This window comes from Rhinopithecus roxellana, chromosome 1, assembly GCF_007565055.1.
Source record: "Rhinopithecus roxellana isolate Shanxi Qingling chromosome 1, ASM756505v1, whole genome shotgun sequence".
Lineage (NCBI taxonomy): Eukaryota > Metazoa > Chordata > Mammalia > Primates > Cercopithecidae > Rhinopithecus > Rhinopithecus roxellana.
Window position 1 is genome coordinate 202666012 of NC_044549.1, and position 25142 is coordinate 202691153.

General features: G+C 44.9%; 1 protein-coding gene across 1 annotated transcript in view; it reads right to left on the bottom strand.

Moving 5' to 3' along the window:
• Window positions 1-21654: 21654 nt before the first annotated feature.
• TFRC (transferrin receptor) overlaps window positions 21655-25142 on the bottom strand; it is a 32495-nt gene continuing 29007 nt past the window's right edge. Inside the window, exon 19 of the mRNA XM_010381200.2 lies at window positions 21655-24534. Within this exon, the coding sequence (XP_010379502.1) occupies window positions 24292-24534 (243 nt within the window). The 3' untranslated portion in view covers window positions 21655-24291. The remainder of the gene's footprint in view (window positions 24535-25142) is intronic.

Below are 25142 nucleotides of genomic sequence, written 5' to 3' on the forward strand. Positions count from 1 at the left end.
AGCCTGGGCGACAGAGCAAGACTCCTTCTCAAAAAAAAAAAAAAATAATAATAATAATAATAAAATTAAACTTTGTACTAAACAACATCTCAATTCAATTGCACCCTGGTAAAACGCCAGTTCTAGCTGGACGTCTCAGAATCCTCTGCACCAAGCGTGAAAGGATGCTGGCTTCCCACACCTGCTGTAGTCAGTTGCCAGAAACCTAGAGGCTTAAAGCAATCGAAGCTTCCCCCACAGCTCTGGAGGCATGAGGTCCAAAACCAAGGTGTGGGCAGGGCCTGCTCCAGTCAAGGCCTCTCGGGTCTGTGGGACGTGGCGGACGGAGGAGGCACCTGTGGGACGGTCGTCACATCAGTCCCAGCAGAAGCGCCTGAGCTTGCCGCAGCATCCTGAAGAGAGTTGGGGAGGAGCAGTCAGCAGCTGCGCCCTCTCTGTCTTAGCAGAAACCGGAATAAAGGCACAGGTGGCTGCAGCTGCGTCCAGCGCCACCAGATGGGGCCTTTGTGAGCCATGGCCACACGGAAGGACCTCAGCATCTTCAAAGCACTCATGACGTGGCAGAAAACCAGTTGGGAGGAATATTTGCTCCCTCACCGACACGCAGACAGCCTGACCGTCGTGTGAATACAGAGACCGGGGGGTTCCTTCCGAAGGCTGTTTAAATTCCCATCCTGTTTTCAACTGGGCATTCATTTAGTGGTCTTGGCTTTGGGGATTATAAAAATCAATGTTCTGTTTGTTTCTGTCCCTCAAATGCACTCAGTTGACCTGCTCCCGTCCCCAGAAGGCGACTAACACTTAAACCGCTGGTCAGCTTGGTCATTACCCCAACCCTGCATGACGATGGAACCATCAATACCACTTATCTTTGATCTTTTTTTCCTCCCCAAGCACCAGCTCAGAGGAGGCCAGCGGGCTCCCTCTGGCTGGGGAACGTTGCACCGGCCCCAGGAGCTTCACCCCCTCCTGACGTGATGTGTGACTCTGGGACCTCCTCACACTCCCGGCCCTGCAGCCTACTCCCCTGCATGCCCGTTCCTGGGAGAGTCTCAGGGACTGTCCAAGAGCATACCTGGCCTTTTCTCCATGACCTTCTCCTGGGCTCAGATCAGCATAAGGAGAGCCAGGATGGAGAGCTCAGGCCTCAGTTTCCCCTCAGTGTGGCCCCAGGGCCTGGGGTGGTGATTGCCTGAGGCTCCCCAAGTGTGGTGGCAGGTATTGCTGCTGGTATTGTGGTGGGGGGAGTGCTGGGGTGGACGGGTGTTGATGGGTGTTGTGATGGGTGTTGTGGTGGGCAGGTGTGCACTCAGGTGTTGTGGTGGGCAGGTGTTGTGGTGGGCAGGTGTGCACTCAGGTGTTGTGGTGGGCAGGTGTGCACTCAGGTGTTGTGGTGGGCAGGTGTTGTGGTGGGCAGGTATGGACTCAGGTGTTGTGGTGGGCAGGTGTTGCCACGGGTTTGTCACCTCTTTCTGCCCCAGGAAAGTGCTGGTTCCCAAGAGCACTCCCAGATGTTGGGTTGAGGTTTTCCACTATGGGCTCCAGCCCGAGTTCTGGGCCCTGGGAAATTCTCTCTGGACGCTGTGCTCTTACCCCATTCGTGGACATTGAGCTATTGGTAAGTCTTTACAAACAATACTGGGTCCACTATTCTGAGAGGAGCTGAACTCCTGTGTGAGACACCACATCTGAAACCAGGGCCAAAAGCACAGATGGAGTCTTCCTTTGCTTCCCCAACAGAAGAGTGCACAGGAGCCTGGCACTCCTGGACCTGAAGAAACCCTGAAAGTGTTGGTATCTGCAGATCCTCTTCAAAAAGAGTTGGCGAATCTCCTCAGACTGCAAGCTGACCCCAGCCTTCTGGGAGCCAAGAGAGAGAAAGAGTCTGCGGATCTCCCTGCTCAGTAAACTGGCTTTCATTAAATACTCCCTCTGCATAAGCAGCATTGCCCAGTGTCCGGGAGCTTAGAAAAGTTCTGTTTCAATGTCTGAAGAAAACGAATTGTTTCTTTTTCCGATGTCAGGGAGGAGCATTTGACTGCCAGTGTGGACTGAGGGGTCTTGGGATCAGCTGCGTCTGTAGACATCTCTCTTCCCAATGTGCTTTGAACTGACCCTCTGTGTCTGCCTCGCCATCTCCTCTGCTTACCTAGACACTTGTGAAGCCTAACCCAAGCCCTTCTAGGAATCTGTGGTGTGGCTCAGCTCCCTCTGTAGGCATCTCTTGGGGTTAAACATTTTCTACTCTGCTAAGGCAGGGCCATCTATTCTTCAGCTTCATCTTCAGAAGACACCGAGCCCTTCCCCACCCTCCACACCAAGTCCGTGGTGCCCTTGAGGCCATAGGGTTGCTGCCATAGGATTTTTGTATTGAGTGCTCTCATTCCAAGCAACTGTGAGAGATTTCTATGGCAGGGCCTCCGGGTTCCTGTCAAATTAAATTGTAGTTGAGTGTTGGGTGCTATTCAAGAAGCATCCCCTTTCTCCTTCCTAACAGAGCCCTGAATTATTCAGTCACGTGGTTTGAAACATGGGGTGGGTCCTGGTTGACTTAACCAGCACTGTCTCACCCTATGTCACAGTTATTGGTTCCAAGGTGGGTGCATAACTGAGGCTCATGCCAGGTGCCACACAGCCCTCCCTTGGTCCCCCTAATGGACTTGGGGATGGGCAAGGGTCTGAGTTGTTCCAACTAGAGTCAAATACAAGTTGTGCTGGGTTGTTAGGAACAAGAGTGTGCTTGTTCATGCTCCCTCTTTGGTGAAGAATTCAGCCTCAGAAATTGTTCCTGGAGATTTTGCCATGCGCAGAATGATTCTGACTTCACTGAAGGCAGAGCAGAAAATTGGGAAGAGACTGAGTCCTGGTGGCATCCATGAGCTTCTGTGCTCAGATTCACCCTGAAGCCTGGCCCGCTTCTGAACTACCCACCTGAGTCAATACATTCCCTTGTATTTAAAGTCAAATTGAGCTGGAGTTTTAGTTACTTGCACCTGCAGGTGTTCTGTGACGCTGGTACTGTGAGTTTGCATCTGAGAATATTGACAGTGTTTCTCTCATGGTTGAGTCAATCATTTCAAGGATGCTCTGAGGGTAAAAAGAATGATCAATTGTGAAGCAGTGAATTCTGCTGCCAGGCACAATTCATTGGGCAATAGAAAGCCTCATTTCCTGGGCAGTAGCAAGTTTCATTGTACATAATTACATATCTTGTTTCTGTCTCAGCCTCCTATTTTTTCATATGCAAAGGAGGTAAGGAAGTCCACACCAGTCCAGCAGCCGATATGCCTCTCAGGCGTGATCCAAAACAGAACTGAATTACGCATTGTTAAAATTCATCGTCATTATTCATATTTCTGAATATTTAAATTAGAAATTCTGAAAAAGTAGTTTGTTTCAGAGGTAGTTTGTGTGTATGTAGGTGTTTTGTCAGGATCAAAAGTTTACTTTTTATTGTCTGATTGAGTTTAATTTACATATAATAGAATATAGTAATTTTAAGTGTACAAATGAATGCATTTTGATGAATATATATAGTTATGTACACAACACTACCATTGAAATACATTTCATTACCCCAAAAATTCCCTTGCATGCTGCTGTAGTCAGTGACCACCCCCACCACAGCTCCTGGCAGTTGCTTTCTTTCACTATAGTTTTGTCTGTCTTAGAGTTTAATACAGGCCACGTGCGGTGACTCATGTCTGTAATCCTAGCACTAGACTGAGAAGGGAGGATCATTTGAACAAGGAGTTTGAGACCAGCCTACGTAACATGGCAAAACCCTATCTTAAAAAAGAAAAAATCGCCGGGCGTGGTGGCTCAAGCCTGTAATCCCAGCACTTTGGGAGGCTGAGACGGGCAGATCACGATGTCAGGAGATTGAGACCATCCTGGCTAACACGGTGAAACCCCGTCTCTACTAAAAATACAAAAAACGAGCCGGGCGAAGTGGCGGGCGCCTGTAGTCCCAGCTACTCGGGAGGCTGAGGTAGGAGAATGGCGTGAACCGGGAGGCGAAGCTTATAGTGAGCCGAGATTAGGCCACTGCACTCCAGCCTGGGATACAGAGCGAGACTCCGTCTCAAAAAAAAAAAAAAGAAAAGAAAGTTGTTATGAATACTTATATTCAGGCCTTTGTGTAAACAGATTTTCACTTCTCTTGATTGAAAACATAGGAGGAATTATTATTTTTTAAGTTATAAATTTTTAAATGATTGTCAGTTACTTTAAAAAATGTAAATTCTTAAATTTAAAAGTTTAGGGTGTCTGACAACCCTGACAAAAGCAAGTAATGGAGAAAGGATTCCCTATTTAATAAATGGTGTTGGGAAAACTGGCTAGCCATATGCAGAAAACTGAAACTGGACCCCTTCCTTACACCATACACAAAAATTAACTCAAGATGGATTAGAGACTTAAATGTTAGACCTAAAACCATAAAAATCCTAGAAGAAAACCTAGGAAATGCCATTCAGGACATAGGCATGGGCAAGGACTTCATGTCTAAAACACCAAAAGCAATGGCAGCAAAATCCAAAATTGACAAATGGGATCTAATTAAACTAAAGAGCTTCTGCACAGCAAAAGAAACTTTCATCAGAGTGAGCAGGCAACCTACAGAATGGGAGAACATTTTTGCAATCCATCCATCTGACAAAGGGCTAATATCCAGAATCTACAAGGAACTTAAGCAAATTTACAAGAAAAAAACAAACAACCCCATCAAAAACTGAGCGAAGGATATGAACAGACACTTCTCAAAAGAAGACATTTATGCAGTCAACAAATATATGAACAAAAGCTCATCACCACTGGTCATTAGAGAAATGCAAATCAAAATCGCAATGAGATACCATCTCACACCAGTTAGAACAGCGATCATTAAAAAGTCAGGAAACAACAGGTGCTGGAGAGGATGTGGGGGAATAGGAACACTTTTACACTGTTGGTGGGACTGTAAACTAGTTCAACCATTGTGGAAGACAGTGTGGCAATTCCTCAAGGATCTAGAACCAGAAATACCATTTGACCCAGAAATCCCATTACTGGGTATATACCCCAAGGATTATAAATCATGCTACTATAAAGACACATACACACGTATGTTTATTGCGGCACTATTCACAATAGCAAAGAATTGCAACCAACCCAAATGTTCATCAATAATAGACTGGATAAAGAAAGTGTGGCACATATACACCATGGAATACTATGCAGCCGTAAAAAAGGATGAGTTCGTGTCCTTTGCAGGGACATGGATGAAACTGGAAACCATCATTCTTAGCAAACTAACACAGGAACAGAAAACCAAACACCGCATGTTCTCACTCCTAAGTAGGAGTTGAACAATGAGAACACATGGATACAAGCAGGAGAAAATCACACACCGGGGCCTGTCAGGGGTTGGGGGGCTAGGGGGACGGATAGCATTAGGAGAAATACCTAATCTAGATGATGGATTGATGGGTGCAGCAAACCACCATGGCACGTGTATACCTGTGTAACAAACCTGCACGTTCTGTTCGTGTATCCCAGAACTTAAATTATAAAAAAAACATAGATGCCGGGCGCGGTGGCTCAAGCCTGTAATCCCAGCACTTTGGGAGGCCGAGACGGGCGGATCACGAGGTCAGGAGATCGAGACCATCCTGGCTAACATGGTGAAACCCCGTCTCTACTAAAAAAAATACAAAAAAAAAAAAAAAACTAGCCGGGCGAGGTGGCGGGCGCCTGTAGTCCCAGCTACTCAGGAGGCTGAGGCAAGAGAATGGCGTGAACCCGGGAGGCGGAGCTTGCAGTGAGCTGAGATTGCACCACTGCACTCCAGTCTGGGCGACAGAGCGAGACTCCGCCTTAAAAAATAAATAAATAAATAAAAATAAAAAAAATAAAAAAATAAAAAAATAAAAATTAAAAAAACATAAAAGTCACAGGATGTTTGTGATAGTATCTATTCCACTGATGTTGACATCACACATGGTTGACTACGTGGAGACTCCAGGTGAAATTTCTTGCCGTTCTCAGTGCCAGGAAAATCTGTATTTCTGGATAAAACTCAAAAAGTTTAGAAAAACATTCAAGTTTCATAGTCTAGCGCTCTAACACTGGAATCTTTTCCAAATTTAAGGTTTAATGATTCACTTAAATCTAAAAATAGGAGGTTGCAGATGTATTTAAACAGTGTACCCAGGTAGGATGTTTATATATTAAGATTAAAATGGTCTTCTAAAGTTTACTAATTCTACTATAGCCTTTATTGTTTCATGTAGACATAACTTTCCGATTCCCAGGAGAATTTAAATAATTAATTCAAAGCAACTATTACCTTAGTTCTCGATTGGGATATCTATTTATGCATTTGAAGCTTTAGATATGTATTTCAAATTAGAAACGTGTGCTGGTCATGGAAAGCTGTGACTTAGAGTCTCAGGTAAGTTATTTTCATGTGAACATACTGCCTTTAATTGCTGTTATGCCCAGAGCAATTAATAAATACCCTTGGAACTGAATGAGTGGTTAACTGCAAATATCACAATATATCTTCTTAGTGGGCATGATAATTAGACACATTTAGTCCTTGCTGTGACCTAAGAAAGGAATTTTTCTCATTAAATGTTTAATGTCTCACCCTGTTCGTCCAGCCGGAGTGACTGATTCAGTGTGATGTGAATTCGGTTTTATAAAAGACCCTTCACTGCCACCTGCACTCGTGCTTCCTGTAGTATTGGAACTGGCAACTTGTGTACAAAATAGATACGCTTCATGTTCTTCCAGAAAAACACAAGCACTCCCCTTACTCATAATACACACAGAACTAGGTCTTCTATTAAACTGAACATCAGGGCCCGCTGGGCGAACTGCCCGAGTGTCGGGAAGGGTCCGGGCCGCTTCGCTCCACGCCGGGCCACGGGCCGACCCGAGGGCTGTGGGGGACTCGCGCGTGGGCACCCGGGCCTGTGGCGCTCGCTGGGCCTCACAGAGCAGGACGGGGCTGCATCGAAACTCAGGCCTCTGCTGTGTCCCAACTCGGGCGGGACGCTGAAGACCTGGGAGCCAGTTTCCTTTCCTGTAACTGCGGTTCTAACCCCCGCCCTGCCGGCTTCTCCTGCGCTTAACGGGGCGGCACGTGACACCCCGGGGCAGAGCTGGACGGAACCTTCTTCCTCAGACATCAGAGTCCGCATCAGCAGCAACAAAATAGGGAGGCGGGGCGGGGGGGGCAGGATGGGAGGGGGGAGCGGGGAGGAGTGGGAAAGCAGAGGGGGGAGCGGGGGAGCGGGGAGGAGTGGGAAAGCAGAGGGGGGAGCGGGGGGGAGCGGGGGGGAGTGGAAAGCAGAGGGGGGAGCGGGGGGGAGCGGGGGGGAGCGGGGGGGGAGTGGGAAAGCAGAGGGGGGAGCGGGGGGGAGTGGGAAAGCAGAGGGGGGGAGCGGGGGGGGAGCAGGGGGGAGTGGGAAAGCAGAGGGGGGAGTGGGAGGGAAGCGGGGGGTGGGAGCGGGGGGGGGAGCGGGGGGAGCGGGGGGAGAGGGGAGCGGGGAGGGAGGGGGAACGGGGGAGCCGGGGAACGGGGGGGGGAACGGGGGGGGAAGGGGGGGAAGCGGGGTGGGGGGAGCTGGGGGAGGGGGGAGAGGGGAGGGGGTGAGCGAGGTGTCTCCAGCTGTGTCGGGACTGTGGCAGAGACTCAGCAATAATCAGTGTTCTTCTCTTGTTTCATCCAATCATACATTAAAAGAATAGGTGGGGTTATCATGGATGTTTATATTGATTCCTGGCACCAGGCAAATACACCTTTCCTTGTCATGCTGTTTTCTCTCCCCAGGTGGTTTGAAGAGCTTCGTTTTGGGCTCGATACTCCTGGAACGCACATGAGAAACAGCCCCCAGTGCTTTGCACATTTCACAGCAGGTGCAGCTCTTCATTCACTAACTCAGACATGAAAAAACAATTTTTTTTAAACAACTTCTTTTTTTTTCTAATCAGTTCAGTCGTGACCCTGAGCCATCACCCCTCCAGAGTGGCAGGACATTCCTCTCCACCATTGTTGGGGTGCCACGATTTCACTACTAATCAAAGGCTCCTTGGTTGCTGAAAAGTGGGAGACATACCTCTAATAATCGGTCTAGAGTGTCAGTGCTCACGTCCTCATTTTCCAGTTCCACAGGGGCCCCCAAAAGCCCAGAAGGTCTCATTTCGGGCATCTTACAGACCATGGGAACCTGGCAACGCTGGGAACCCGGGGGCCAGCACCCACCTCATTTCACCCTGTCGCTGTTTCCGTCGCCCTCTAGGTATTGCCACGGAACAGTGTTGGGACCCACTGGAGATCTGACTGCTCCCAGCCTGGGAAACTGCCTTCTCTCCCTCCACTGATCTCATGATATTTCTGCTTTCCACCCCACAGAAATCCTTGAATGCAGCACAGAAGGGATCGGTAGTTGCCTGGTGTGAAGCAGAGCTAAGCCCACAGGAGGAAGCAATATTGCAATGGACTCTGTCATTGATATCACTAGTCTGCGAATCTGTTACCACTATGGTCAAGTTTTTATATTCACTTTAAGATTATAACTCATTCTGCTCATTGTATTCAAGGCAACATCTGCCCAAAAAGATACTCTGGCATTAATTTATGCTTTTCTGTTTACAAATGAGAATTCATAAGCAAATTGAGGTAGCAATTACATTTTTTTAGATTGAAGGCAAAACAGAAGACACGTACACAACATCAGTGAAACAGAACAGAGAGCCCAGAAACAGGCTGAAATACAGCCAGCCGATCTCTGACAAAGCAGCAAAGACTATTCAATGGAGAAAGGAGAGTCTTTTTAACAAACGGTGCAGGAACAAGTGGGCATCCACAGGCAAAAAAAAAAAGAAAAGAAGTTAAAAATTAACGTTTGTAAGTAGATATTAGACCAGTATATGAAATGTAAAATCAGCCAGGCGTGATGGCTCGTGCCTGTAGTTCCAGCTGCTCAGGAGGCTGAGGTGGGAGCATCGCTTGAGCCCAGGAGGCTGAGATTACAGTGATCACGTCTCTGTACTCCAGCCTGGGGGACAGAGGGAGACACCAGTCTCAAAAAAAAAAAAAAAAAAAGTAGTAAAAATGGCCATTGTTTCCTTGTTCCTGATTTTATAAATGAACAATTCAGTCTTTTACCATAAATTTTGGACGCTAGCTGTAGGTTTTATCAGGTGCCGTTTTATCAGTTTGAGAAAACTCCCTACTACCCCTAGTTTTATAACGAAAACAGTATAAATCTGTACAAGATGCTATTTCTGCATCTATGGCATGATCATGCATTTTCTCCTTAATTCTGTCAATATGGTGAGGTACCCTGATTGATTTTTCATGACAACTTTATTGATATATAATTTACATACAATAAAAATCACCCTTTAAGGTGGGCATGGTGGCTCATGCCTGTAATTTCAGCACTTTGGAAGGCCAAGATGGGCGGATGTCTTGAGCCCAGGAATTGCAGACCAGTCTGGGCAACATGGTGAAACCCTGTCTCTACAAAAAAATATAAAATTAGCCAGATATGGTGGCAGGCACTTCTAATCCCAGCTACTTGGGAGGCTGAGGCAGGAGGGTCGCATCAGCCCAGGAGAGGAAGGCTGCAGTGAGCAGTGATTGCACTACTGCACTCCAACCTGGGCAACAGGGTGAGATCTTGTCTCAAAAAAAAAATTTTTAAAGACATTAAATTAAAAATATTAAACAAAGGCTGGGTGCAGTGGCTCACACCTGTAAATCCCAGCACTTTGGGAGGCCGAGGTGGGCAGATCACAAGGTCAGGAGTTCAAGACCAGTCTGGCCAACATAGTGAAAACCTGTCTCTACTAAAAATACAAAAATTAGCCGTGAGTGGTGGCGGGTGCCTCTAATCCCAGCTACTCGGGAGGCTGAGGCAGGAGAATCGCTTGAACCCGGAGGCGGAGCTTGCAGTGAACCGAAATCATGCCACTACACTCCAGCCTGGCGACAGAGCGAGACTCTGTCTGAAAATAAATAAATAAATAAATAAATAAATAAATAAATAAATAAATAAATAAAAATAACGGTTGGTTGGATGCAGAAAATAGTTTAAAACATTTTTAAAATTAAAAAAAATCAGCCAGGCGCGGTGGCTCACACCTATAATCCCAGCACTTTGGGAGGCCGAGGCCGGCGGATCACGAGGTCAGGAGATTGAAACCATCCTGGCCAACACAGTGAAATCCCGTCTCTACTAAAATACAAAAAATTAGCTGGGCGTGGTGGCGGGCACCTATAGTCCCGGCTACTTGGGAGGCTGAGGCAGGAGAATGGTGTAAATGCGGGAGGCGGAAGTTGCAGTGAGCCCAGATCGTGCCATTCACTCCAGCCTGGGAGACAGAGCGAGACTCTGTCTCAAAAAATAAAAATAAAAATTAAATTTAAAAAAATCACTCTTAAAAAAAAAAAATCACTCTTAAAAAGTGAATTCAGTCTTTAAAAGTACACAATTCGGTGGTTAAGACATGCACAGAGCTGTATAACCAGCACCCCGATCTAATTTTAGAACACTTTGTCACTGCAAAAAGACACCCCATACCCATTAGCGGTCACTTCCCGCTTCCTCCTCACCCAGCCCACGGCAATCATTCATCTACTTTCTGTCTGCAGAGATGTGCCTGTTCTGGACATTTCATAGAAATCAAATCATACCGTATGTGGTCTTTGGTGAAGGGCCTCTCTCACTTAGCATAGTGGTTTCAAAGTACACCCTTGTTGTAGTACTTTATTCCTATTTTTCAGAATGTTTTATTGTGGTAAAATACACATAGCATAAAATACACTATTTTAGCCACTTTTAAGTATACAATTCACTGGCACTAAGTACATTCACAATGTTGTGTAACATCACCACTATTTCCAGAGCTTTCTCTTCATCCCAAACAGAAACTCTGTGCCCATCAAGCAGTAACTTCCCATTTCCTCTGTACCCAGCCCCTGGTAACCTCTATTTTACCTTGCATCTCTGTGAATCTGCCTAATTTGGGTACCTCATATAACTGGAGTCAATATTTGTCCTTTTATGTCTGGCTTATTTCACTTAACATAACGTTTTGCAGGTTCTTCCATGTATCAGATTGAATCCTGGCACCACATCTGTAATCCCAGCATTTTGGGAGGCCGAGCCTTGTGGACTGCTTGAGCCCAGGAGTTTGAGACCAGCCTGGGCAACATGGCAAGGCCCTGTTTCTACTAAAAATACAAAAATGAGCCGGGCGTGGTGGCGGGTGCCTATAGTCCCAGCCACTCTGGAGGCTGAGGCAGGAGAATGACTTGCCCATGAGCTGTTTCTGCCTCTGTGAATAAAGTGGCAATGAACTTTGGTGTAGAAGCACCTGTGGAAGCCCCTGCTGTGAGTTCTTTTGGTAATTAACTGGGAGTGGCATTGTTGGATGACATCATGATTCTAGGTCTAGTTTTTGTGAGGAACCCACCAAGCCCTTTCCACAGCAGCCGCACCACTCTACATCCCTACCGGCAACGTGCAGCATTCCAATTTCTCCACATCTGCACCAATACCTGTTATTTTGCTTTTTAAAAAATAACTATCATGGCTGGGTGTGGTGGCCCATGCCTGTAATTTCAGCACTTTGGGAGGCCAAGGCGGGCGGATCACTTGAGGTCAGAAGTTCAAGACCAGCTTGGGTAACATGGCGAGATGCCGTCTCTACCAAAATTACAAAAATTAGCTAGGCATGGTGGTGCATGCCTGTAATCCCAACTGCTCAGGAGGCTGAGGCAGGAGAATCGCTGGAACCCGAGAGACGGAGGTTGCAGTGAGCTGAGATCATGCCATTGCACTCCAGCCTGAGCGACAGAGCGAGACTCTATCTCAGAAAAGAAAAAAAAAAAAAAAAAAAAAAAAAAAAAAAACTGTCATAGGAGGTGTGAAGCAGGATTTTTGGTCTTTGTGGTCTTGATACATTTCCCTCATGAGCAGAGATGCTGAGCACCTTTTCAGGTGATTACTGGACATTTGTATATCTTCTTTGGATAAATGTCCATTTAATCCCTTTGCCCATTTTTAAAATCAGATTTTTTTGTTTTTTATATATTTTTATATAATCTTTTATCAGATATATGATTTACAAATATTTTTCTCTCATCCTGTTGGTCATTTTTTCTCACTCTCTTGATAATATCCTTTGCTGCACAGATGTTTTTCATTTTGATAAAACCCAATGTATCCATGTTTTGTTGCTGTTTCATGTGCTTTTAGTGTTGCATTCAAGAAATCATTGCCAAATCCAATGTTACAGAGATTTTCTGGCTGGTCATAGTGGCTCAAACCTGTAGTCCCAACACTTTGGGAGACTGAAGCAGGAGGATAGCTTGAGCCCAGGAGTTGGAGAGCAGCCTGGGCAACATGGCAAAACCCTGTCTCTACAAAAATACAAAAATTAGCCAGGCATAGTAGCTTGCACCAACAGTCCCAGCTACTCAGGAGGCTGAGGTAGAAAAATAAGTTGAATCTGGGAGATCAAGTCTGCAATGACACTCCAATCAGGGTGACAGAGTGAGATCTTATCAAAAAAAAAGAAAGAAAAAATTCCGTTTTTTCTTCTAAGAATTTTATAGTTTTAGCTCTTAAGGTTAGGTATTTAATCATTTAAGTTAATTTTTGGGCCAGGTGCTGTGGCTCACGTCTGTAATCCCAGCACTTTGGGAGGCCAAGGTGGGTGGATCACCTGAGGCCAGGAGTTCGAGACCAGCCTGGCCAACATGGCAAAACCCTATCTCTACTAAAAATACAAAAATTAGCCAGGTGTAGTGGCAGGCACCTGTAGTCCCAGCTACTCGGGAGGCTGAGGCAGGAGAATTGCTCGAACTCGGGAGGTGGAGGTTGCAGTGAGCCGAGATTGCGCCACTGCACTCCAGACTGGGCAACAGAGCAAGACTCCATCTCAAAAAAGAAAAAGGTAATTTTTATATATGGTGTAAGGTAAGGATACACCTTTATTCTTTTGCAGATAGATACCTAGTTTTCCCAGCACCGTTTGTTAAAAAGACTGTACTTTTCCCATGGAGTGCCCTTGGCACTCTCGTCCAGCCAGAATTTATTTCTGGGCTTTCTATTCCATTTCACTGGTCTATGTGTCTGCCCTCACGCCAGTACCACACTGTTTTGATTATTACCTCAGTTTTGTAGTAAGTTTTGAAAAATCAAGAAGTGTGAGTCTGTTACCGCCCAAGGTGTTCACCTTGCCCGCTGCCTAGACAGAGCCGATTCGATTCATCAAGGCGGGGGAATTGCAATAAAGAAAGAGTAATTCAGGCAGAGCCGGGCTTGTGGGAGACCAGGGTTTTGTTATTACTTTTATTATGACTCAAATCAGTCTCTTGGTGGGTGGGGAGAGCCAGTGACCTGGAGTGCTAACTGGTCAGGGATGAAATTCCAGGGAGTCAGAGCTGTCTTCTTGTGTCAAGTCAGTTCCTGGGTCGGGGTCACGAGATCAGATCAGCCAGTTTATCGATCCGGGTGGTGCCAGCTGATCCATCAAATGAAGCGTCTGCAAAATATCTCGAGCACTGATCTTAGGAGCCGTGTAGGGAGGGTCAGAATCGTGTAGCCTCCAGCTGCATGGCTCCTAAACCAGAATTTCGAATCTTGTGACTAATGATAGTCCTACAAAGGCAGTCTCGTCCCCAGGCAAGGAGGTCTGCTTTAGGAAAGGGCTGTTATCGTCTTTGTTGAAACTATAAACTAAGCTGCTCCCAAAGTTAGTTCAGCCTACGCGGAGTAATGAACAGGGACAGCTTGGAGGTTAGAGGCAAGATGGAGTCGGTTAAGTTAAATCTCCTTCACTGTCTCAGTCATCATTTTGCAAAGGCAATTTCGAGTCCTCCAACCTTGTTCTTCTTTTTCAAGACGGTTTTGGCTATTCAGGGTCCCTTGAGATAACCACATGAATTTTGCCTTTTTTTTTCTTTACAGAGATAATCAAGTCACTACATGAATTTTTATTTTGTATTTTATTTTATTTTATTTTGAGAGGGAGTTTCACTCTTGTTGCTCAGGCTGGAGTGCAGTGGCGCAATCTCTGCTCACCGCAACCTCCGCCTCCCAGGTTCAAGCTATTCTCCTGCCTCAACCTCCCAAGTAGCTGGGATTATAGGCACCTGCCACCAAGCCTGGCTAATTTTGTAGAGACGGGGTTTCTCCATGTTGGTCAGGCTGGTCTCGAACTCCTGACCTCAAGTGATCTGCCCGCCTTGGCCTCCCAAAGTGCTGGGATTAGAGGTGTGAGCCACTGTGCCCTGTGTGAATTTTTATTTTTTATTTTTTATTTTTTTGAGATGGAGTTTTGCTCTTGTTGCCCAGGCTGGAGAGCAGTGGCACGATCTCGGCTCATTGCAACCTCCCCCTCCCGGGTTCAAGGGATTCTCCTGCCTCAGTCTTCGAGTAGCTGAGATTATAGGCACCCGCCACCACGCCCGGCTAATTTTGTATTTTTAGTAGAGATGGATGGGGTTTCTCCATGTTGATCAAGCTGGTCTCGAACTCCCGACCTCAGGTGATCCGCCCGCCTCAGCCTCCCGAAGTGCTGGGATTATAGGCGTGAGCCACCACGCCCAGCCAGAATTGTTTTCTTAATATCCTTTCGGAATGTTCATTGCTAGTGGGTAATAATGCAGCTGATTTTCCTGCGTTGATTTTGTATCTTGCCATGTCTCTGAATTCTGGAGTGAGATGTAACCATTTTACTGTGGATTCTTTAGAATTTGCTACATGTAAGAGCATGTCTTCTGTGAACAGAGATGATTTTACTTCTTCCTTTCCAGTTCAGATGGGATTTATTTTTGGTCGAGTTGCTGTGACTACAAGGGCTACTCCTGTGCTGAAGAGAAGTCCTTATCTTCTTTCTGATCTTTGGGGTAAAGTTTTAAGAAATTCACCATTGTATATGATATTAGCTGTGGGTTTTTCAGATATAACCTTTATTATTTTGAAGGAATTCCCTTCCATTCCTAGTTTATTGACTGCTTTATCATGAAAGTGTGTTGGATTTTGTCAAATACTTTTTCTGTATCGATTGAGATGATCGTTTGGGGTCCTCCACTTCATTCTATTAATGTAGTGTATTACATTGGTTGATTTTCCTATGTTGAACCGTCCTTGCATTTACAGAATAAACCTCATTTAGTCACAGTATATAATTATTTTGATAAGCTGCTAAATTTGGTTTGCTAGTATTAAACATTTTGCATCAATATTCAAAATGGCAGATGGGTGTGGTGGCTCACGCCTGTAATCCCAGCACTTTGGGAGGCCAAGGCGGGTGGGTCACGAGGTCAGGAGTTTGAGACCAGCCTGGCCAACATAGTGAAACCCTATCTCTACTAAAAATACAAAAATTAGCTGGGTGTGGTGGTGCGCACCTGTAATCCCAGCTACTGAGGAAGGTGAGGCAGGAGAATCACTTGAACCCGGTAGACGGAGGTTGTGGTGAGCCAAGATCGTGTCCCTGCACTCCAGCCTGGGTGACAGAGCAAGACTCATGTCTCAAAAAAAAAAAAAAAGAAGAAGAATTCACCAGTGAAACCATCTGGTGAGGAAAAGGCCAGTGTCTCACTGATTCGACCTTAGTAGTTTGGAGTCTATTCAGATTTTCTACTGCTTTATGAGTCATTTTTGGTATATTGTGTATGTCTATGAATATGCCCATCCATTCTAGGTTATGCAGTTTGTTGGTATACAATTGTTTATGCTATTCTTTTATAAACCTTTTACTTTCTGTTAAATTGGTAATAATGTCTCTAATTTCATTTCTGATTTTAGTAAACTGAATCTTCTCTCCTTTTATCTGATTCCACCTAGTTAAAAGTTTGTCACTTTTGTTGATGTTTTCAAAGAAAAACTCTGGTTTCATTGATTTTCCTTGTTTTTCTATTATCTACTTCATTTGTCTCAGCTCTGATTCTTTATTATTTCCTTTTTTCTAGCTTTGAGTTTAATTTGCTCTTCTCTTTCTAGTTCTTTGAGGTGTACAGTTAGGTTGTTGATTTTAGATCTTTCTTCTCTTTTTAATATAATTATTATTTGTCAATTATGCCTCATAAGAAGAAAAGAATTCTGAGTAAAAAGTAAAATAATACAGAATTTGTCAGCTACATAAAAAATAAAACACAGCCATATTTTATTTACAAAAGAAACATTTTATGTAAACAGACATATTCTAAAAGTGAAAGGATGAAAATAGATCATGCAAATATTAACCAAGGGAAAAATTATATGGCTATATTAATATCAGACAAAGTAGATCTAAAGGAGAATTACAAGACATAAAGATACACATTTCAAAGTAATAAAAAGATCAATTCCATAGGAAGCTCATAAATTTGTAAATACCTAATAGCATAAATTTCAGTTATCTAAAGCTTACAGAACTATAAACTATGGTTTATAGTTTATAACTATAGAAGTAATATACAAGTCCAGCCAGGCACAGTGGCTCACCCCTGTAATCCCAGCACTTTGGGAGCCGAGGCAGGTGGGTCATGAGGTCAACAGATCAAGACCATCCTGGCCAACATGGTGAAACCCCGTCTCTACCAAAAATACAAAAATTAGCTGGGTGTGGTGGTGGGCGCCTGTGGTCCCAGATAGTCAGGAGGCTGAGGCAGGAGAATTGCTTGAACCCAGGAGGGAGAGGTTGCAGTGAGCTGAGACCATGCCATTGCACTCCAGTCTGGCGACAGAGTGAGACTCCATCTCAAAAAAAAAAAAAAAAAAGAAGTAACACACAAGTCCACAATCACAGGGGACACTAATCCACTGTTTGCAGTATTTTTCTTTCATGTATAGATTTACAACTATACATTTCCCTCTTAATGCTGCTTCTGCTGCATCTCATAAGTTTTGGTTGGCATATTTTCTTTTTCATTTAGTTATCTTAAGGTGTTATCTAATTTCTCTTGTGATTCTTTGTTAGCTCATTTGTATTTAAGAGTGTTAATTTCCAGCCTGGTGCAGTGGCTCGTGCCTGTAATCCCAGCACTTTGGGAGGCCGAGACGGGCGGATCACGAGGTCAGGAGATTGAGACCATCCTGGCTAACACGGTGAAACCCCGTCTCTACTAAAAAACACAAAAAACTAGCCGGGCGAGGTGGCGGCGCCTGTAGTCCCAGCTACTCGGGAGGCTGAGGCAGGAGAATGGCGTGAACCCGGGAGGCGGAGCTTGCAGTGAGCTGAGATCCGGCCACTGCACTCCAGCCTGGGCGACAGAGCGAGACTCTAAAATAAAATAAAATAAAATAAAATAAATAAAATAAAATAAAATAATGAATGAAATGAAATGAAATGAAATGAAATGAAATGAAATGAAATAAATTAAAATAAAATAAAGCCGCTACCGCGGCCTGTGCCCGCCCGTGTGGCGCGGGCCGGAGGAGCCGTGGTGGGGTCGGGCGGAAGCGGCTCCCGCGGAGGGTCGTCCCCGCCCACGGCCGCCATCGCGCTCACCTGCCCCCTGCCGGGCGGTCCCTCCGCGCGTCCGGAAGGAGACGGGGCTGAGCCGCTCGGGCGAGACCATCGCGTCAGCTGAATTCAGCGGAGATGCGACGGCCCGGGGCGCTGCGACCCGAGGAAAGGAACTAACGGTCACGTCACGGCCAAGATCCAGACCGGCCGGGCGCCGTGGCTCACGCCTGGAACCCAGCACCCTGGGAGGCCGAGGCGGGCGGATCATGAGGTCAGGAGTTCGAGACCAGCCTGGGCAACACGGCGAAACCCCGTCTCTACTAAAAATACGAAAACTGAGCCAGGCGCGGTGGCGGCGCCTGTGGTCCCAGCTACTCGGGAGGCTGAGACTGGAGAATGGCGGGAACCCGGGGGGCGGAGCTGGCAGGGAGCCGAGATCGCGCCACTCACTCCAGCCTGGGCGACAGCCACTAGTCAAGGCTATTGTAGAAGCTTCCTGAAAGGAGCTACATAATCTTCAACAAGAGAAAAACTCCGTCTCAAAAAAAAAAAAAAAAACTGAGACTTGTTTTACCACCCAATGTATTAGTTCATTCTCACATTGCTTTAAGGAACTACCTGAGACTGGGTAATTTATAAAGAAAAGAGGTTTAATTGACTCATGGTTCCGCCGACTACACGGGAAGCATGACTGGGGAGGCCTCAGGAAACGCACCATTGTGGCAGAAGGCAAAGGGGAAGCAGGTGCATCCCACATGGCTGGAGCAGGAGGAAGACAGCAAAAGTGCTACACGCTTTCAAACTCCCCGATCTTGTGGGATCGATCACGAAAACAGCAAGAGGGGATTCCGCCCCCATGATCCAACCACCTCCCACCAAGCCCCCTCCCCCAACACTGGGCATTACGATTGGATGTGAGATTTGGGTGGGAACAGAAATCCAGGCCGTATCACCCGGTGTATGGTCTGTCTTGCTGAATATACCACGTAGACCTAAAAGTTACTTTGCAGTTGCTGGATGTGTTGTTCTACAAATGTCAGTTAGATTGAGGTGGCTGATACACTGGTTCAAATAATTTGTCCCGATTTTTTTGGTCTAGTTTCTGTATTTACTGCTGAGAAATGGGTGTTAAAGTCTTTTATAATGGCAGAATTTTCATTTCTTTTTCATGTATTTTAAGGTGCATACATACTTATAAGTGTGCTATCTTCCTGAATGGCCCTTTTTACAATTATAAAATGCTCCTATTTGTAGTACTATCCGTTTGAAGTCTTTTTAATCTGATATTTATATAACCATTCCAGCCATACTATGCTAGTGTACACGTTGTATTTTTTCCCATCTCTTTCAATTTATCTGTCTTTAAAGTTTCTTATAGGCAGCATATAAATGGGTCTTGATTGCTTTTTAATTGTCAGTCTCGATTAGAATGTTCACACGTCAATAATATAATTGTGGACATGGCTGGACTCGGCAATGCCAGTTTACTAGTTTTTTGTTTGTTCCTCTTTTGGTTTCTGCCAATTCTTTCCCTTTTGAGGTCACTTCTCCAAGTTGTACTCCCCTCCACAGTTCGCCTACCTTTGTTTACATCTCAGGTTTGGGAGAGCTTCCCCCTGTCTTACCGAGCTTACAGCTGTAAGCAGCAGGAGGGATAGGTTGTAGGGGGCTTATGTGGTGACAATAGAACCAGGGCCCCCATATATGCTTTCATGAAGATCTGGTAGATAATTCTCATTGATGCATAGACAACTTTGAAAGTGTACGTAAGAAGTTGGTAACGGCCAGGCCCAGTGGCTCACACCTGTAATCCCAGCACTTAGGGAGGCTGAGGTGGGTTTATCACTTGAGTCCAGGAGTTTGAGACCAGCCTGAGTAACAAGACAAAACCCCACCTCTCAAAAAATACAAACATTAGCCGGGCATGGTGGTGCCTGTCTGTAGTCCCAGCTACTCTCAGGAGGCTGAGGTAAGATGATAGCTGGAACCCAGGAGGTGGAGTTTGCAGCTAACTGAAATCACGCCACTGCAATCCAGCCTGGGTGACAGAGCGAGACCATCTCAAACTAAAAAAAGAAAAATGGGTAATTGTGGAGATTTAGAGGGATGACAACTCTGGAGACCAAGAGGAAAATACTTTTTAATACAGACTTTTCTGCACTTCGACCGTATGTGAATATTTTCAAAAAAGGCATTAAAAATTATACAAAGCTGGCCAGGCGTGGCGGCTCACGCCTTTAATCCCAGCACTTTGGGAGGCCAAGGCGGGTGGATCACCTGAGGTCAGGAGTTCGAGACCAGCCTGGCCAACATGGTGAAACCCCCTCTCTACTAAAAATACAAAAATTAGTCAGGCGTGGTGGCGGGCACCTGTAATCCCAGCTATTGGGAGGCTGAGACAGGAGAATGGCTGGAACCCGGGAGGCAGAGGTTGCACGCAGTGAGCCAAGATCGTGCCATTGCATTCCAGCCTGGGCAGCAAGAATGAAACTCCGTTTCAGAAAAAAAAAGAAAATTATACATAGCTGTCCATTTGGGATGGATTAAGCATGAGGCAGCTTAAAGGGCAAATGTAGCAAACTGCAAAGGCTTTATTTAACTCAGCACCTAAACCTGTTGACAGCCACAAGTTAGACATTGGTATCCGATATTGAATTCCAGGCAAAGCTGTCTTGCAGATAACCAGGTGTTTTACAAATATTTGTTCAGGGCAGCTTCCTAGCCCATCACGTTCTCTCACACAGGTGGTATCTCCCACAGAATACAGCAGTTTAATAATTGCCTTGCTTCTCAAGGGTATGAATGTGGATAGTTTGGACAGGGGAAAGCTGGGACATAGGTGAGGCAATTAGAAAGCTTCCCAGTTCTAGGGGCCACAATTTTTGCAGCCATACTTAAGAATCCTGGTTGGCACTTGTAGCAATGAGGTTAAATTGTGTAATGGATTTTTTGGCAACCACATGGCAGAAAGCCAAAATAAGAAAACTCTTAACAATTATGCCTTTTGCTATAGAGCTGGTGTCCACGAACCATGTGGCAACTGAGTAACTGAAGTGTGGCTAGCCGAAACTGAGATGTGCTTGCTTGAGGTACAAGGGAGTTTGAAGACATGGTATGGAACATGCCTGTAATCTCAGCTACTCAGGAGACTGAGGCACAAGAATTGCTTGAACTTGGGAGGTAGAGGTTGCAGTGAGCAGAGATCATGCCACTGCACTCCAGAGCCTAGGGAATGGAGCAAGACTGTCTCAAAAAAAAAAAAGAAAAAGAAAAAGAAAAAAAAATGCCAGGCATGGTGGTAGCTCACATCTGTAATCCCAGCACTTTGGGAGGCTGAGGCAGGCAGATCACTTGAAGTCAGGAGTTCGAGACCAGCCTGGCCAACATGGTGAAACCCCCATCTCTACTAAACATATAAAAATCAGCCAGGAGTGGTGGCGGGCGCCTGTAATCCCAGCTACTCAGAGGCTGAGGTAGGAGAATCGCTTGAACCCGGGAGGTGGAGGCTGCAGTGAGCCGAGATTGCCCACTTAGAAGACAGCAGCAATCATGTACCTTGGTATTTACCTAAGGAGCTGAAGACCTAGGTTCACAGAAAAAACATGCACACAGGTGCTTATCAGTTTATTCATAACCCCCAAAACTTAGAAGCAACAAGATTACTTAGCAAGTAGGTGAGCTAGATAAACTGTGGTAACTGCAGACAACAGAATATTGTTCTGTGCTAAAAAGAAATGAGGTAACACATCATGAAGACATGGAGGAAACAAATGCTATTGCTTAGTGAAAGAGGCCAACCTGAAAAGGCTATATTCTGACTCCAACTGCATGACATTCTGGAAGAGGTAAAATTACGGATATCTTAAGATCTGTGGTTGCCAGGATCTTACAGAAGAGATGGATGAATGGGCAGAGCACAAGATTTACAGCAATAAAACTATTCTGTAAGCTACTAGAATGGTATTACACATTTGTCAAAAACCGCAGGAGAACAAACCCTAATAGAAACAGTAGACTAACGGCGCTGACGGCGCACCCACGCAGGCTGCCCATTGTAACATGCCGCTGTGGTGCAAGGTGCTGGCAGTCATGGAGGGTGTGTACGTGGCAGAAACGGTGGGTATGTGGGAATTCTGTTTAATTTTGCTATGAGCCTAAAACTGCTCTTTTTAAAAAATTTATCTAAAAAGCAACTCAGTGTTTAAGTATTTTATTAAATCAGGTAAGGAATCTCCACATTGTTGCACATAACAGCTTTTATACAATGATAAGGACATATCATTTGTTTACAAAGAAAGTCTAAAATTTCCACAACATTCAAAGAGCTAACACAGTAAAGGTCATGCAAGTTCTAGAATAGCGAATCATGACAGAACTCACTAACTGTATCCTTTACCTCCAAAAGGCCCATCTCCTTAACGAGAAGACATCTGAAGACCAGGAGCTTGTCACGAGTCTGGTATTTCATTCGGGAAGAGTGAGCCTGTTACCACATATTGGCTTGACAGGAAGTAACTCAACCCTACTATAGAAGAGGGTTTTCTGAAGAGACTGACTGCTGCAAAACGTATGCCCTTTATTCATGTTGTGTTACACTATGAGTATGTCACACGTAACAACCAAACCAGGAATCTCGGCTATGACCTGTTCACATAGCTACACTAAACGTCAGTCCAAGATAAAAGAGGAGACTAAAGATAAAACTGAAGATTAAAGAGACTGTGAGTAGTGAAACGATTCCAGTGAGGCTGTAAATCTAGGTGAGTTACACTAAGAACCTCAAGAGACCCCTATGAGCCTCTTCCTAGGAGGCAGTTTCAAACTGCCCTATGACAAACAGCTGATGGTCACGTTTATAACGATGGTTCACTCATGTAGCTTCAAACTTATTCATACCTACATTTAATTTATAACCACGAATGGGTAGGCAGATGTGTCAAAGATCTTCTGGGGACTCTCCCTCCCCACACCCCCCAAACCTCCTATACAAAGTCCCCCTGCTTTAAGTCAAAAGGCCAATTCTGGATTAAAACTTGTCCGCACTAAGTTTACAGGAGGTAACATGCAAATAAGGTGATAAAGTTAAAATGACTTGTCAATAGCAAACATTATAAATGTATGCTACTATCCCATTAAGTAGAGGACCTGGAGAAACCACAAAGATAACAAAAACCCACGTTAAATTTCAAATTTTGTAGTAATTTCATTTTACAGTGGTTGAATTTACCCACCAAATGCTTAATGACCACAAAATGTTTCTGCAACTAAAACTAAAAGAGGGAATTATAGGAGTTGGGAATACATGTTAGATACTAACGATCTTCAAGCTTTGAAGATGTCATTGCATGAAGAAAATTATGGGAAACACTGCTCCCGATAATTACTTACACCCTTCAGTGTAACATATGGAGACCACTGTCTCCGATACAGACCCTGTGGTAGGTAAAAACTACCTTGTTCTTTATACATTATGGAAGACACTGCTCCCGATAATGTGTTAGGATTGTGACAAAGGTACTGGAAATTTTGCAAAATGGGAATTAGAGTTATACCTTGGATAAACTGAGCTATAAAATTGTGCAGGAGTACTTCCACAGCCTTTAAGTGACATTTATTTATAACTTGGTCACAATTCATTGCATTCAGGAAAACTAGCATTCTTATCTGGTCAGTGCTCACTTCTTAGCAACCCCTAATTAAATTTAATTCATCTCTAAATCTTAGCTTCAACGTTATTCAATTACATTTGGCTTGCGGCTGTTTTCTAAAACCCCTAACTATTGACCATAAATGCAAAACTTCCAGTATCTGTTGAGTTTTATTAGCAGATGCTGCTTTTATTTAAAAAAACCGACAGTATAACTGTCATAATTATGGAAGGCACTGCTTCCGATAATTATATTCTATAAAAAAAAAACACCATTTATAGTGAACTCTGTCACTGATAAATAAACAATAAATATCTCAGTGCCAAAAGGACAGAAGGCTCTCCCCTAAGATTAACACTCTGGCCAAAGTTTGGCAGTGTATTATTCTTTGAAGTCTGACAAACAGAGTCTGCAACTAAACACCTGAAACTGGTTGTCTTTCAATGCGCTTTGGAAGAAACAAACATAACAAAGAACTAAATGGAGGCTTATGGGGGAAGGGACAGAGGAAAAGAAAATATACTAAGTCTTTGGCTTCTGGTCCCCTCTTTTCATAAATGACATTGAGGTTAACATATTAAGGCCTTATTCCTGCACTCAACAGTGGAGCCTCATTTGATCCAGCAGAAGGACCTCCATTTCAGACCTCACTGGCAAGAAAACAAGCCCATCTCTTCTGAAAGTTAACTGTTTCTTTCAGGAATAAGGAAACCAGCTACATTCCTTCAGGAAAGGCTTAGATCTCATTTGGAGAAGGTCTTTCGACCTGGTGTCTCCTATCCAGCATCAAATGAAGTTGGAGGATCACTCGAAGTAAACGACCACTTATAACCTTCAGCAGAGACCAGCCCTTAGGGTTCACAGCGATCATTTACACAACTGGTTTCTGACATTTTCATTAACAACAGGAAAGAGGCAGTTACCATTACACAACACTCACGATTCTAGAGAGAGGGGAATATTCCATCAGGGACATTTTTTAAGTGGTCATTCACTTGAACTTGAAGGACAGGTTGTCTACCCTGGATTAAAAGCTGCTGCCTAAAGACATCTAGTAGTACCAAGATGATGGGATGGAATTTTAACATCAGGTTTTGAAGCCCTACTGAAAACGTAGCACAATCAGCGCGAGTCTAGAAACTAGACTATCCTGCTGTTCTGATGTAAGCTACGGGTATCACATTTAAAACTCATTGTCAATGTCCCAAACGTCACCAGAGAGGGCATTTGCAGCTCCCTGAATAGTCCAAGTAGCGAGAGCCAACTGGTTTCTGAACAGCGTTTCATTAAAAGCACTGTTATTTTGTCTACGCAGTTTCAAGTTCTCCAGTAAAGCTGACAGTGTGTGAGAGCCGGAGCCCCAGAAGACATGTCGGAAAGGAGACTCTTTTGGAGACACATAGGGTGAGAGGAAGTAATACTCCACCTATAAAACAAAACGTCAGGCAATTTACACTTTCCTGTGACTTCTGTAGTAAAACAGCTGTTCACTTCAAATGTAAAATTTCCCAAATTAAGAATGCTGATCACTCTTTTTTTTTTGAGACAGAGTTTCTCTGTTGCCCAGGCTGGAGTGCAATGGCACGATCTTGGCTCATCACAACCTCCACCTCCCGACTTCAAGCAATTGTCCTACCTCAGCCTCCTAAGTAGCTGGGATTACAGGCATGAGCCACCACGCCCGACTGATTTTTGTATTTTTAGTAGAGACGGGGTTTCTCTATGTTGGTCAGGCTGGTCTTGAACTCCTGACCTCAGGTGACCTACTTGTCTCAGCCTCCCAAAGTGCTGGAATTACAGGCGTTGAGCCACTGAGTCCAGCCAGCTGATCAGACTTTCTATAGCAGAGTAAGGAAAAAAGAATGCTGAGAACCAGGCCAATGCTAATCTTCTAAGGTTAAAATTCTAAAGGAGGCTGGGCACAGTGGCTCACGCCTATAATACCAGCACTTTGGGAGGCAGAGGCCGGTGGATCACCTGAGGTTGGGAGTTCGAGACTGGTCTGGCTAACATGCTGAAACTCCGTTTCTACTA